This window comes from Arachis hypogaea, chromosome 6 (assembly GCF_003086295.3).
Source record: "Arachis hypogaea cultivar Tifrunner chromosome 6, arahy.Tifrunner.gnm2.J5K5, whole genome shotgun sequence".
Classification (NCBI taxonomy): Eukaryota; Viridiplantae; Streptophyta; class Magnoliopsida; order Fabales; family Fabaceae; genus Arachis; species Arachis hypogaea.
The window spans coordinates 102813736-102829812 of record NC_092041.1 but is presented as its reverse complement, the minus strand read 5'-3'; the positions used below and the strand labels follow the sequence as shown (position 1 = coordinate 102829812).

The 16077-nt window shown below is 32.2% G+C and overlaps 1 protein-coding gene and 1 pseudogene across 1 annotated transcript; one reads left to right on the top strand and one right to left on the bottom strand.

Annotated features, from left to right (window-relative positions):
* Positions 1 to 7361: 7361 nt before the first annotated feature.
* On the bottom strand, positions 7362 to 10283 carry LOC114924191 (2-hydroxyacyl-CoA lyase-like; annotated as a pseudogene).
* Positions 10284 to 12953: 2670 nt separating this feature from the next.
* LOC112697207 (uncharacterized protein At4g15970) lies at positions 12954 to 15702 on the top strand. The gene is made up of 3 exons (XM_025750290.3): positions 12954 to 13302; positions 13928 to 14293; positions 15082 to 15702. Exons 1-3 carry the CDS (start codon positions 13162 to 13164, stop codon positions 15577 to 15579), a joined length of 1005 nt encoding a protein of 334 aa, XP_025606075.1. The 5' UTR covers positions 12954 to 13161; the 3' UTR covers positions 15580 to 15702.
* The last annotated feature ends 375 nt before the right edge of the window (positions 15703 to 16077 follow it).

Below are 16077 nucleotides of genomic sequence, written 5' to 3'. Positions count from 1 at the left end.
GATGATGAAGTAAGAATGATTTGTAATTAAATGAGATATATGTGACTGGAAAGTCTGGAGAGTATTTAGTATAGTATAGAAATGCTTGATATTGATTTTGAAATAATTTGATACTGAAAATTATTTGAATGACTGATGATTGAGGATTGAGGATTTTGATTAGGATTTGACCAAGTTTAGAACCTTAGAGAACTACCCCTGTTTATGGTTTCTGTTTTAGTTCCTTAAGTTTTATAATCTGAATGTTGGCGTTCTAGGATTGCCTCTGGCTTTTCTGGGTGTTTAAAAGCTCAACCTGGATTAAGTGAAATAATCTACTACTACTGCTACTACCTAGGCATCACAATCACTAACCTGGAGCAAGCGAGACGAACCACAATCCTTACTGCTGCCCAGGTATCTCAAATAAATTCAATTCATTTTTCACATTCATTCTCATTATCATTCAATTATTCAAAAAATTATACTCAATAATCAATCTTCATTATCACACTCATTCTCATCATACCTCTTATTACTTTCTTCAATAATTCAGATTCAAAACATAATTCATTCTTTTCTAAATAAATCAAACTCCAAAATGTAACCATTTTCTTAATAACTCCAAAATTCAAATTATAAAACCCTTAAAAGTCTAAATATTTCTAAATAACCATTTTAAACGAAATCTCCAGTTTTTATAAAAATTTTGGCAGCATCTCCTCTAAAATTCGGACTATGCCACCCTTACGGGTCCCATCAAAGTCACATTTTTCACCCGTTCCCAACTAGCTTCAAATATCAAATCCTTTCCAAAATCAAACCAATTCCCAATTTTGAATCTTTTCTAAAATCAAACATTTCCAAAATTAAACTAAATTCTAACATTAAACCTTTTCCAGTAATTCAAGAAAAATCAATTCAACACCGACCAACTTAACAAACCAAAACAGCAAATCAAAATAACCAGCTTCTTTAATAATTCAATAAATTAATCAAATAAATAATCATAGCCATCCAAATAGTTCAATTCAATTCATAAGACTCACGTAATTATAAAAATATATTTTTCATATTATTATCGACTTATAACAATTCTTGAAAGTAAAATGAATTTAAAAAAACGCGTCTACCTCGATTGTCGAAACTTGAAAACTCAAACGCGTCACAAACCCCTTTTCTCTCGTGGCCCACAACAATAATTAGCGTACGCATGGCCCCTGTTTTAGCAAACATGGATTTTGTGTTTTAAAGCTTAATTTCAAACTTCTAAATCTCTATTTTCATTCTTTTAGCCCTATATCTTAATAGTATGCTTAGTGATGAGGTGAAGTTAGGAAGGGGTGGTAGCTTGGAAGAGAAGAAAGTTTGAGAACATGATGAATAAGGGTTTGGGAAGTGTGAAAGTGTTATGTAATTGATGAATATTTGGTCATATTGATATGATGATTGATGAATGAATTGAGATGAAATGAATGAATGAATGTTTGAGATACTTGGGTAGTAGCAAGGATGGTGGTTCGTCCCGCTTGCTCCAGGTCAGGGATTATGATGCTTGGGTAGTAGCAGCAGTAGTGGATTATTTTGCTTGCTCTAGGTTGAGCTTTTATACATCCGCCTGGGTAGTAGCCACAATAGTGGTTATTCCACTGGCTCTGGGTTAAGCGGGTAGTAGCAAGGGGGTTGTAGCTCAAACATACTTGCTCCGCAATGGGTGTTTCTGTCCATGGTTAGCTACTAAGACGTGTCGGGTTCGCTATATAACCGACAGATGATATCATCAGCCATAGAACAGGCATGCATCATATGCATTTGTATGTTTTGTTTGCTTGTGCATTAATTGGGCTTGCCTACGTGATTATTATGCTTACTCGCTAAACTATTACCTACTGTATTTGTACTCTACATGTGCTTGCTTTGTCTATTTGTTTGTCTGTGGTTTCACCGGAGTTGGAAGATTGGAGGAAAGGCGGAAAATTGAGGGGTTTTGGATAAAGTTGGTTAAGTTTAGAACCTTAGACAACCACCCGTTTATGGCTTCTGCTTTAATTCCTTAAGTTTTATAATCTAATATCGGAGTTCTAGGATTGCCTCTCGCTTTTTCGGGACCTTATTTATTATATATGTGGGCACCTTAACCATACTGAGAACCCCCGATTCTCATCCCATACAATATTATTGTTTTTCAGATACAGGTTGAGAAGCACCATTTTGTATTCTGGAGACTCTAACGAAGCGAAGAACTCTTGGGACTCATGGGCATATTTTGTTTATATTTATATATGTATATAAATTCTCCACCTTGTATTTTATGTTTGTCCCTCTTAGAGGTTGACTCGGAGAAATAGGTTGTCATTTTTTCTGCTTTGGGTCATATTGGGATTCTCAGGTATAAAATAGTTTTAACTCAACAAAATAACCTCAAACCACTCAATTTCACACATTCACAATCAACCAAACTCAAACCTACTTCATTCACACATTTTAACTTTCATCCACTTCACGTCTCAATTCCACAATTCCACCATTCTAACAATTCAATATATATATATATATATATATATATATATATATATATATATATATATATATATATATATATATCACACACACACACACACTACATATATTAATTCCATCCAAACACACAATTCAAACTTAATCCTAGAGGTATTTAGCCTAGGATTTCACATTACATTACCCGATATTTAAATAAAACTTAAACCTTAACTCCAAGCCTCACCAATGATCAATCTAATACCTCTAATACCACTCTACACTATTTTCACGTAATATACACAATACTCAATATACTAGGGTTTCATAAGGAATCATAAATACAAGGAAAGTGTTCTTATCTTTTATTCACTAAAATATAAGATGAAACCCAACTAGATCTCATTCTAGAGTACCTCTAAACCATCAAAATTACAAGATTTCTCAATACCCAAAGCTCAAATTTAAATTTAACATGTACTGCAAAAATGGGGTAAGAGAATTCGAAATTCTTATCAATCTTTTTGAATAGAATTATAGAGGATGAGATGAGTGACACATAACCGCAAACGGTGTGACAATCGAAGCTCCGAAGAGAAAGTTATAGTAGTTTGAAGAATCAAGGTTTAGGGTTTCACTCTTCCTCCTTTTCTTCTCATCTCAGCTCTCTCTCTCTCTATGGGTTGAAATTGCTGAAATGCCTTAGTTAAGGGCTTATATGTGTTGGGCTTGGGTCCAACTTAGGCCCGGTTCACTTATATGGCCCGTTTGGCCAAACTTTGGGTTAAAACCTTTAAGGTTAGTGTTTTAATTTATATTTTAAATATTTTTACTTTCTCAAATCATAAATTCTAATTTCTTAACCCTTCTCATTCATAATTAATTTTCTCAGCTGCAGTACCAGATAGATTTAAGCTGGTACTGTCGGTCAAATTTTCAGTGCGCGTTTTTACGCAGAGAACTATGTTTTCCAACTCGAAAAAATTCTTTAACTCCAAATATCATTGTTAAATTTCCAAATTATGATTGATAAATTTTCCAACCCTTTTTCTCATATTTAATTTAATTACTTATTTAATTATCGTTTGACCAAGTTTTACATCCTATCCACCTAATTTAAAATTTTGTCCTCAAAATTTAGTTACTTGTGAATAATTGCGGGTAGTCGTTCCTCATATCAGCTTCCAACTCCCAAGTATGCTCCTCAATTTCTGATCGACTCCAAGATACCTTAACCAATTGAACTTCTTTTTCATAGAACTTTTTAATGCTCACATCATCAATACGAATCGGAGCAACTTGAAAAGTCAGATGTAGAAAACGTAGTCCATCCCTAGATTCCAACTGAGAGGATCATGAAGTACGACGACACCAAAAACCGCCAAGAACACATAATATCCTTTTAGGCCAAGATGAACCTGGAAGGAGCAGTCGTCGTCGTTCGATGCCGGGCCTTCCCGGTAACCTTAGTTGGCCCGGCTATCAAGTGGTTCAACGTGCTCCCGAACGATTCGATATCATGCTTTGGTTACATCTCCCAAAAGCTTCTGGCACAATTCACCATATGTATAGCCAAAGTAAAGCACCCGATCAGCCTACTAGGCATTACACAATGCTTAGAAGAGTCAACGAGAAAGTACTTAGACAGATTTAACAATGAGTGCCTAACCATCGACGGTCTGATAGATTTGGTTGCCAGCCTATGCCTGACCAACGGTTTGATGAATGAAGACTTCTAGAAGGACCTCACAATGAAACTCGTCCGGTCAATGCATAAAATCCAAAGCATGGCGTGGGAGTACATAAATGACGAAAAGGTAAGCCAAGTCATGGTCGCCAATAAATGCACCATGACAACACAACACCTTGAACCAACTCCCTCCCAAAGAACCCAACAAATAACTATTCAAACTCCCAACCCATAACCGACCACCATGGGTGGAAAATTCACAAACTACACCCTTACCCACCCCGCTCACATAGATATACCAGCAGATCACAGAAAGGGATATCCTTCAAAAACTCAGGCAACTAAAGGAATGCACGGGGAAAACAAAAATCTATACTGCAACTACCACAAATGATATGGCCATAGAACCCAGGATTGTTTCGACCTCAAGGACACCCTCGAGCAGGCTATTAGAGATGACAAACTCCCTGAGTTCGCCAACATCATCAGGGAATCCCGACGGACAAGAGAGAAAAGTCATCAGAACACAAAGGGCGAAACCCTAAGGCGATACAAATCATTTCCCAAGACACTGAGGATGAAGACCCGACAATAGTTGTCAATGTTATCACGGGAAAAAATGTCCAAGAAAAATCCAAATCCACTAAAAAGGACCTCCGAATACTAGCAGTCGCCCCGATAAAAGTCCATGACCCACCAAACATAACCTTTCATTCGGAAGATTGCCAAAAGGGAAACATCAGAGGAAGACCCTCCTTTCGTCATATTAGCAAAGGTGGGAACAGGGATGGTGAAACACATCCTAATACACACCAGAGCCGACTCCAACATCCTCTTTAGAGGAGCATTCAATAAGTTAGGGATCTCAAACAAAAACCGACAGAACAATCTCAATGGGATAACTGGCCTTAGAGATAACTTCATCAAACCAGATGATTCGATAATGCTCCCGATCACCATAGGAACTAGAAACCATTTTTTTGAATTTGTGGTGTTCAAGGGTTCCATGACTTATAACATCATTCTCGGAAGGAAAACCATTAACGACCTCTCTAGGATCATATTTACAAAATTTCTGGTCATGAAGTTCTAGGCCGACAACGAAACGATCGGAACCATCCACAGTGATAGGGTGGTGGCAGTATAATGCGATAACACAAGTCTGGCACTCGGAAAAAGATATCGTGATGCTTCCAGAATTTTTCTTGTCCACTTAGACTCCCAACAGGATTACCAGCCAAGACTAAAGTCAGAAGGGGACATGAAAAAACTATAGATCGAACAAACGGAGGAGGAGTTCACCTGCGTCAACAAAAACCTCCCTTCATCCTGAATGGATAGATCATCAAGCTGTTAAAGGAAAATGAAGCAAATAGAGGAAAGCAGTTACAAGAAATAGAAACCCCCCAATGTTTCGAATGGAAATACAGAGGGACGAAGGACAAAAAGGAAAAAAACCAAATCTCTCTCTTCCCATTAAACGTCATTAAGATACCTTGAAAAATGCAACCGACAGACCCCACCATCGTGAAATGCAACGGACAAGTGAAAGAATGGCCAAGCATTTTGAACACCGACAGACTTCCGATATTGGTCAAAAGGGCATAGTGTAGCATTCCGCTTCCCTACACGAGGTCCATGACCTTCAAAGTCATGAAAAAACAAACTCAATCAGCGATGAGACTAAGCACGCATACTCTCCCGCTTTAGGGACAACTGTTCCGGACCGGATTCTCGGTCTCCCAAACGACCAAATAACGACCCAATTTCTCGGGTTCACACCCTCATCACTATCAAAATTAGCCAGCAGATTCCAAATCTCTAACTATTATTCAAATTCAAATACTTCTCTTTTCTTAGCCAACAAGATAAGATAAGATAACAACATAAAGCTATGTAAAGGGAGTTAGGACCCTCTCAGGTACGTTACACACTTACAACCCTCATCTATATCTCTTATATCCATTTTGACTTAAGCGTTGGGGTGTCTTTGCAAGTACCACCTCCAACATTCTAAAATCTGATCGTGCATTATTAAAGTCGGCGAGTCCCGATCCTCCTATCAACCTCTACCAGCAAAATCTTGTACAAAATATAATATAATAATAATTTGTTAGTTTAAATGCTTTATTAGTTCTTATAATTTACTAACTTTTAGTCAAGTTCTTATAATCTAATAATTTATAATTAAATTATTATATTAGGGAAAAAAGTTAATTAGATCTTTAGTAATTATCGTCTTTTAGAAAATATATACTAATCCTAGAATATTTTGTTTTCAAAATATTTTATAATTTATCCTACATTAAATATAAAAACAAATAATGTTAAAAAAAGTTAAAAAAAATCTAATTGAAGATTTTTATCTAATATAAGAACATAAATAATTACAAACTTTTAAATTATAAGAACCTAAATAAAAACTTTATGAAACTATAAAGATTAGTAGAATAATTAAATCTAATTTTTATAATTATATTTTACTATTATAAAATATAATTAATTTTCAAATGATCTAATCAACAAATTAAAATACTAAAATAATCATTTAAATAATAACATATACTTTAGAATTTGATTATTCTAAGTTTCATATTAGAAAAAAGGTTTAATTACTTTACAGGTCTTATAATTTTACCGAATTTTTAACAAAATTCTTATACTTTTTTTTCTTTTTAATTGGGTCCCTGTACATTTTTTTTAATTTAGTCTTTATTAACGTTAAACGTCAAAAAAATGTTAGTGAATTGTGAAATTACTTGTATACCCTTACGGATTCAATTGAAAAGAAAAAAAAAGTATAAGGACCTAATTGAAAATTCGATAAAATTATAAATATTCAATGAAAGATATTCCTATAATCCTATTCAATGATTCTACGACATGAAAGATATTCTTATAATTCCTTTTATTTTGTCACTATCATTCTTTTACTTATTTATATATAAATTGTACTAAAAATACCTTTTTTTCTTTTTACTTTCAAAATACCTTATCTTAAGAACATACGGACAAAAAAAAGAATGGATAAAATGAAACAGAAATAGTAGTAACATTTTACATTTGTATCGATCATGAAATATAGTTTGTAACTTTATCATATCATGGTACACCATATAAAATCACAAGGCTATGTAATTTTGTGTTTTTGAAATTTTAAATCTAAAAACAAAAACCATAGAAAACGGAGTTTTAGTCTAATAAGATAATCTAGAAATCAGTTCTTGTGTTGCAACATCCCACTCTCTGAACTAGCATAGGGATCAACAATAATATTGATAACGGCCGATTTTTGAGCCGAGAAGGATTCTGAAAGATCAAACTTGTGTTCATCAGGTGTCCCAACAAGATAGTCCTTTCCACCAAAAGCTTCAATCAAAGCATGGTAGCCTGCCTTCGGAACAAAGAAAATCGGAGTAAGATCATCTTTGTGAGGTCCATTCATCACTTTGGGGGTTCTCGGGTCACCATCATATACACCTCCATTTTTTAAAACAATCACTACCATAGATAACTGGTATTGAACCAATGTCTAGATTGAAAAAAGATAAGATATAAGGCAATACATATTTTCTCAAGTATCGACAAAAAGTAAGACATAATCCAGAATTTTCACTCCACATTCCTGGACTAAACCATGTCAAACAGCATCAATAGTCACCAACTCGTTTATAATTTAGTTTCCAAAATAAGGGACTCTTGCAAACAATCTCGACAAATTCAGGACAACAAAATTCATTTATAATTTACCTTTACCACTACTCAGTACTCACTAATAAATGGTAAAAAAATCTCCTAGAACTTGGGATTTTAGGTTGCCACATAGTAATTACACCAACTTATATAATCCTATCTATTACAGAACTACTAACTATGGATAGAAACATAAAAAAGTTCATGGAAGATCCTAAATCAAAACAATGACAGTACAAATTTCTGCTAGAGTTCATATAAGATCCTAATTCTGGTTTTTTACTTAATAATAATGTATAGACTAAAATAAAAATCATTCCATTATATGATGATGAAAATATAACTAAAGATAAGGGCATCAATCCACATAACACAATTGAAGGGAATTAAATAGATAAACATAAGCATGGGTTCAGCAGTATATACCTTAACTTCAATGGCACTAAATCTGAATCCGAAATCCCCTTCAACTGCAACAAGTTCGTCAGAACAAGCCACTGCAGCTGCAATGCTCCAAGGCCAACCCCTATGGTCCCCCAAGTCCCTGCATCCAACCTAGTCCTGGGCAACCAACATAGCCCTACCTACATCCATGGTGTTTGCACCCTCGAACACCACTAGCGGAGCCGGGCTTCCGACTCCAAAAATTGCATGTCTTATGATCCTCATTGGTTTCAAGAAATTGAATGGCACAACATCTTTAGCAATTTAAGCCTTTATCTTCGCCACATTATCCTTAGACTTTTTCCATATAGCTTCCACCCAAGGTGGTTACTGGCCAAACAAAAAAGGATTATCTTTAATCTCCTTATTCAGAGTCTCCACAACAGTTTCTGCATCACCAACTAACCCAAATTCAGTAAAAATACATGAAACTTAACACCATGATGATAAAATCTGAATCCTGGCCCCATCACTACATTAAAAAAAAAAACGAAATAGAATCCTAATAAAGCAGCATCATCACAGCAACAACAATCAATAATCAACAATAAACAAAATTTATAATCGGCAAAACTAATTTATATCTCAATTCACCAATTAACAAAATCCCTGTACATAAATATTTATATTGTAAATCCTAAACCATTATATCAAAACAATTCAGAAATCAATTCAAGAAATAGGTATTCAACCAATGTCATATTCTTAAAAAATTGACATATGCATAAACATGTTACATCAAGCTTTAAAAACTGAAAAAAATCAATTTTAGTGTTACTTGTTTTGAGACAGATCGACCACAGGGAGATCGAGGAGAAGTGCGGCGCGGGAACGGGAGGTCAGGCGCGGCGAGGCGAAGTACCGCAAGGGACGGCGATGGCTTGGACGGGCAAATAGCGCAGAAGACTTCAGAATAGAACAACGCAGAACAGATCAGACCAGCGCAGGGAGAAGGAGGCGACGGACGGCCGACCACCAAGCGTCCGCTGCAGACGACGCCGGAGATGGATGAAGACGACGGACCGACACAGGAGATGACAGTGGACACGATCTCCAGAGAGCAATTTAGGGCTGGATAGGATTTTTTTTTCTTTGGAATAAAATACCAAGGGTTCTTTTAGTATTTTGAAAAAATACATGTATCTTCAACTAGTTACTCCAACCAAATCATCAGAATATTCGTTTTTTAACCAGAATATTCTTTTATTTTAAATATTATTCTCATGACAAGGACTTAATTAAAAAAATTTAACGTATAAAGACCCAATTGAAAAGAAAAAAAATACAGGAATTTAATTAAAAACTCGGTGAAATTATAGGGACATGCAAAATAATTAAACCTAAAAAAATAATTAATTTTTTATTGTCAATATAATTAAACATTTCTCCTTGTATATATTACCAAATAATTATTTAAAAATTCATCTTCCTTACAATTATGAAACCAATTTTTGATAATATTTATAACTTAAAAAGTTCTTTCAATTGATGTATTTGCTACGATAAAATTAAAACTAACTTTAAAGAAAGAAATTAAATAATCATGTATAAACAATATTTTTTTAAGTCTCAACCAATTTCTAATGAAAAATATCAATTTTATTGAATTTCGAGAATAATCATAAAAACGTATTTCTAAAACAAAATTCTTAAGTTGACTATTAAATGCTAAAAATTGAGTAAAAAAATTCTATTGAAGTCAAATTAATAAATTTAATGAGAACAAATAATTATTATTGCTATATACTTCTTAAAAAACTTTTAAATTGTAGTGGATGGAAGCACTTATCCTCACACCTTAATACGTAAATCCCTTCCTAAGATGGCTAAACTATAGATAAACTAACTAGATGAGTTAACTACTTAACTGTATAATTACAAATAACTAGCTAGGTGCTAGGTGGCATAGGTGCTAACAGATTGATAACTAACAATTATTACTTTCTAAATGTGGTAGGCATTTGGCATCAAGACGAGTCATTTCACATTCTAAAGCATCGCACTAAAAACATAAAATCATGCACCTTATTGACAAGTCACCATCATTTCTTAGATTAGTATTTCATCAACACATACAACAATGGGGTTTTGTTTAGCTGGTACATATCATAAAAAAGGCACCACTTAATTATTTCAAAGCAAGCATCTTCAAAAGCTATGAATATACCATGTCAAAGGTTTATCTTGCAGTTTATATATGTTGGAAAGATAACGTATGAATCCGTATTATGTATGTGTTCTTACTTCTTAGATGTCACTTGGAAGAGAACTAAACATAAAAAATAATTAATCTATCCGAATGTATTATGAAGTTCAAAAATGTTTCAAAACACTAGTCTAGAAGTGCAGTTCAAAAATCAGTTTTCCCCATGTTACACAAAAAGAGGAACGGAAACGAGGAAGTAAATTTCATGATTTTTTTGGGTGACTACTAAATTTCATGATTTAACGATGATAATAGTATAAGGCTAAGGAACAAATTTATGATACACAAAACTGTAAATGAGTATGAATTTGCATAATATTTATGTTAGTTTCAATTATACAATAATGAATCATATTTACAGCTTGAAGAACCAGTTTTCAAATTAGCATCGCCCAGTGTGCTTTATGTCTTTGAGATCATTAGTCTTTGAACAAATATATAGAATATAAAGTTGTTGTTAAATTTATTTATTATTAGTTATTTAGATGATCAAATTGTAAAATTATTAAATAATTATATCATATAATTTGTTGTCCAAACATAAATACGACATTCGTTACGATTTTATTAAAAAAAATGTCCATATCTATTATATCCAATTTTTTAGTTATTTATGATTTAAAAAAAAATCTTTGGAAGTTAATAATTTTTAGTATTTTTAACTATCATTTGAACAACACAAATACTAAATTATCTTTAATAAATATATTTTACTAAATTATATGTTCGAATTTTGAAAAATATAAGTACAAATTGTATTGATGATTAATGTGTACAAAATTTATAAATATAAGTACAAACTATATATTTTTTATGTGTAAAATATTTATAAATATAAATGTAAATTATTGTTGACTAAATACTAATAAAAAATAATAATATTTATTAGTCACATAACATTACTCTTAAAAAAATATTTTTATAATTATATTCAAATGCAAAATTTTCTATTTTTGCCTTTTACTTATGTTTCTTCTTTTATTTATTATAAAAATATTTTTTTGAACCGCATAAATTAAAGCCATAATAAACAAAAAGCCTCTATTAGAGATTTATATTCCGTTGAATCCACATAAGCTTATCCAATCAACAGTCAGCAAAATTAAAAAAAAAATAGATAAATAGTCAATCTTTATCATTCTTTAATACCATATATTACTATATCATACCATATCTGATTTTAAGTGCTAAGCTGATTTGGGATGAATATTTAATTAGACAAATGGATGGCATATATGGAAAGCAATAATGAACCTTTTCCGACCTTTCCTTCCTGTTGGGCATAATAGTTAATTTACCTGATTTTTTAGTCAATCCATTATCATATGAATTCATGATCCATTAAATGTATTCAAGGGTCAACTAATTAGAATCTATCAGTTACAAAAATCCAAAAGTAGTTTACAAAATTGTCCTTTGATATTATTAATTGTTCTCTTTGAAACATTACTATGTTAATCTTTAAATGAGTCTCATTAAATGATATGTTTTAAAAATATTTGTAATATGATTTTTATTTACAAAAATATTCTTTGAATTATAAGTATGTTTTTATGTTTTCTGTTCTCAAGATTTACATTTGATTTTAATATTATTTTTAATATTTGGTTTTAACTATTTTTTATTCATTGCCATTTTAATATGTTTCAATTATACTCTCAAAATATATATAACATATTATATAACAACTCTAGACTAAAATTTCAAACATATAATTAAAACATATTTAAAATATTAGGGATAAAATTAAAATAAATGAAATATTATTAGCATTTTTGAAATTTGTCGAAAATTTCAAGATTTTATCCTTTTATATATTACATAATTAATGATACAATATTTGAAATAAATAAAATTTATTACATTGACAATAAATATATTATTTTTATTATTAGTATTTCTTTAATCAACCAAATAATAATAATAGTAATATTTAAATATTTTATCATTAATAATGTAATATATAAAAGTTTAAATTAAATATTTTGTAACAAATTAAAAAATGTTATATTGTTACTATTATTAAAATATTTTGATAACAACTTAAATTATTTTATATTATTATTATTATTATTATTATTATTATTATTATTATTATTATTATTATTTTGAATCAATCAAATAATTTATCACTAATTTATATATATAATTATAATTATCGTTGAAGGGTATTGTAGTTAAATGAACTAAAAAATAAGATATTTTAATTTTACAAGAGAGAAAAATATATATTTTATAAATAAAAGAGAGAGTAATGTTATTTACACGTCTAACAGAAATTTTTTTTATTTTCTCTTAAAATTATGGAAAGAATATCCTTTTTAATTCTAAATAATTGTTCATTCGAACAAATTTGGAAAATTAATTAATTTTTTTATTTTTCGTAGAGAAAAATTTTAAAGGAAAAGAAAACATATATATGAATAAAATTTATGACAGCCATTTATTCCGTATTGTGATATTGTCTGTTTCTGCTTAGTCCGAGAACCACTTGGGTTCTCCTTTAATGCAAAGAAATGCCCTTTAAGGTTCAAATACGTAATTTGGCTTCTTTTTATTTTCAATGGCCAGAATACATAAGAACTAAATTCTATAATCCAGCCAACTTAGAATAAATTGCCCATAACATTATTTTTTCCATTGGGAATTAAGCATGAGAGCTTTAGCATTGAGAAAGCCTCTTCATCTTCCTCTGATAGCTTTCTTGATCGTGTTCCTGTGTTTCCTTCTGTATCACTATAATGGATCACTTCAACAAGCTCACACAAGGAGTGTGCTCAATTCTCCATCAACTGTAAGCATTATTTTACATATTCTTATTCATTTTATTTATTTATGTTTATTCGTGAATGGTATTTGGGAAATATTATCTCAAAATTGGTGGATAGGATAAAAATAGGGGCTAATTTTTTTGGATACAGAAGAAATTTTGGTGTAACACTCAACTATTAAATTTATAGTATTTTTTAAAAATTTAGGGACGGGACAATACGCCCATTGTCCCGAGGGCGTATTATATCTATCAAAATAAACGAAAAATAGGTTATCCGTGAATTGGTCAAAAATTAATAAAAAATTGATAAATTAGTCAAATTGATTTGATTTTTAGTTGTTAGTTGGTTTAAAATAATAAAATATAAAAAATTATTTTTAATAAAATATATTTTATGTATAAATTTATTATTTGATTATAACCTGATTGGTTTTCAGAAGCTTGGTGCTGGCCTCTGATTGATTTGGTATGGAATTTTAAGGTCGGAGTAGCAGATACTTGCATCTATATAGAACTTACCAATTTTTATAGGCAGTTCCACTAATAAACAATAACAATCAGTTTAACAAAAAAGTTGCTTATCTTAAAATTTAAAAATTATACGTCTAAAATCTAAAGTTGTTGCTGATTTGTCCTTACTTATCAGTTACAAAGACAAGAGTTGGTTCAAGTGCTGAAGAAAGTGGCCATGCCAGACAGAACAATCATCCTAACCATGGTGGATGAATCATGGGCAAGACCTGGATCTATTCTTGACGTTTTTCTTCAAAGCTTCAAACATGGAGATGGGACTCGAAGATTCTTGAATCACTTGGCGGTCATAGCCATGGACCCCAAAGCCTATGAATACTGCATTTCCTTGCATCACCATTGCATCCACCCCAACACTTTTGTGCATTATTTTGCCACCAAAATACAATCCACCACAGGCCCAGATCACAGTTCGTTCAGTTGGAGAAGGAACAATGTTCTGTCAGAAATGATTGAATTGGGTTACAACACAATCTTCACGGTATGGATTTTGATCAGCCTTCAACTTGCAAATGATGATTGATACTTTTTTATTTTTTATTTTTTAGGTTTTGCTAATAAATAACATAATGTTTCATTTCAAAGACAGGACTCAAATACAGAGATGACATAGATAATAATAATATCAAAACTTATGTCTTTGTATCCTGGGTCTTATTTCTCTACTTTAGAAAAGTATACTGTTCTGGTCAAGAACTTTTCAGAGTGGTGGAAAGGAGATTAATCAGGGAGCCACCAGATAGCCGTCGCCTCAAAGCCGGATCAGGGTGGCGACACCTGAGGGGGATTTGTCCCCTAATATTTATAGCATTTGATGGCCGGAGATCTCGGAAGAATCTTTATATGATTCTATCCTGTTTTGTGGGATATGATTTTAATTTGGATATGTGCGACCCTCAATGGGCCGCACGTTTAGACCCAACCTGAGAGTTGAGCCGTAACATATAGAAAATACACATGTTTTTATTTTATCTCTTTAACTAAACATCATGCAGCTGAAGTTTAGCTTAGATGGTAATCTATGTGCCTCCGGGTTCGAACCTTGGTGAATGCACCAAGTATTGTGCCTTTTAATATACTGCATCCGAGTTCGAACCCTGTTGAATGCACCAAGTATTGAAAAGGAACCCTTTAGTGTAATAGTGTTGTGTAGTGTGGGTGTATTGTGATGCCTAAGATTGGGGGTTATTGAGGAAAATTTAATTTCATTAAGGTCAAGTGTTAGTGTTTATTAAAAGTATGAATTGCATGAGACTTACTGTTTTGCAGGAAGCAGATGTACTATGGCTGAGAAGTCCGTTATCACACTTCAATCCAATTCAGGAGCTCTCAATTTCGTGTGATTCTTCTGATAATGTGCAGAGCGACGATTTCTCTCAGGACGGTGGAGTCTTTTTCTTAAAAGCGAATGGTATAGCTTTTGAATTCCTCAAGTACTGGAAATTGGTCAAGTTTCTGTTTCCAAAGTCTCCAGATGAAGATTCATTATGTGCAACCATAACGCAAAATCAAGATATGGTTGCAGCTTATGGCTTCCGTGTTAACCACATAGATACAACTTATTTTGGTGGATTTTGTCAGCAAAATAAGGATATGTTGATGGAAGCTTCTACCATCCATGCTAACTGCTGTGAAGATCTCACAAACAAGGTTCATGACCTTAGGAGTGTTCTTGATGATTGGATTCAGTTCAGAAAAAATGTATCAGGTTCGGGCAAAATGATTATGGGGAGGCCATGGAAATGCTTAGGAAGGAAATTTACTTAGAACATGATGTAATTTTCAGGTTAGAAAGAATTTATTTTACCAAATAGAGGACCCTGAAGAATGTAAATTTTAGTGGATGTGTTATGACAGGAAATATAACGTGCTACATCTGTGTTGTTTATAGTGCATTTGTTCTAACTTTTTTTACGAGACTGAAGCTAAAAGCCTTTTTTTTTTCTTTAACATTTCAGTTTCTATTCGAGTGTTCAAAAAAAAAAAAAAAAACAGAAGCAAAAACATATTCTTTAAATTCTAGTTACTTTTTTTCACCAAAAAAAAAAAGAAACAAACTTCTAGTTACTATTAGATATTCTATCTGATTATGAAAAAACTGATTTCTTTTCGGCTTAAAAATGCACCCTTTTTTTGGCAAGATAAGCTAAAACAAAAAATTCTTAGTTTAGACCATTTGTCTTGACCTTTTTGGAGATGGATGTGGTGAAGCCTCTGCTGTTTTCAATCTACTCTCCAAAAACTAGGCTGATAACTCAGACTCAC

Excerpts from the sequence above, each read along its gene's own strand:
- LOC112697207 (XM_025750290.3), top strand. The coding sequence starts at position 13,162 with ATGAGAGCTTTAGCATTGAGAAAGCCTCTTCATCTTCCTCTGATAGCT. Across the intron at positions 13,303-13,927 it reads TGCTCAATTCTCCATCAACT|TTACAAAGACAAGAGTTGGT; the intron begins GTAAGCATTATT and ends CTTACTTATCAG. Across the intron at positions 14,294-15,081 it reads GTTACAACACAATCTTCACG|GAAGCAGATGTACTATGGCT; the intron begins GTATGGATTTTG and ends ACTGTTTTGCAG.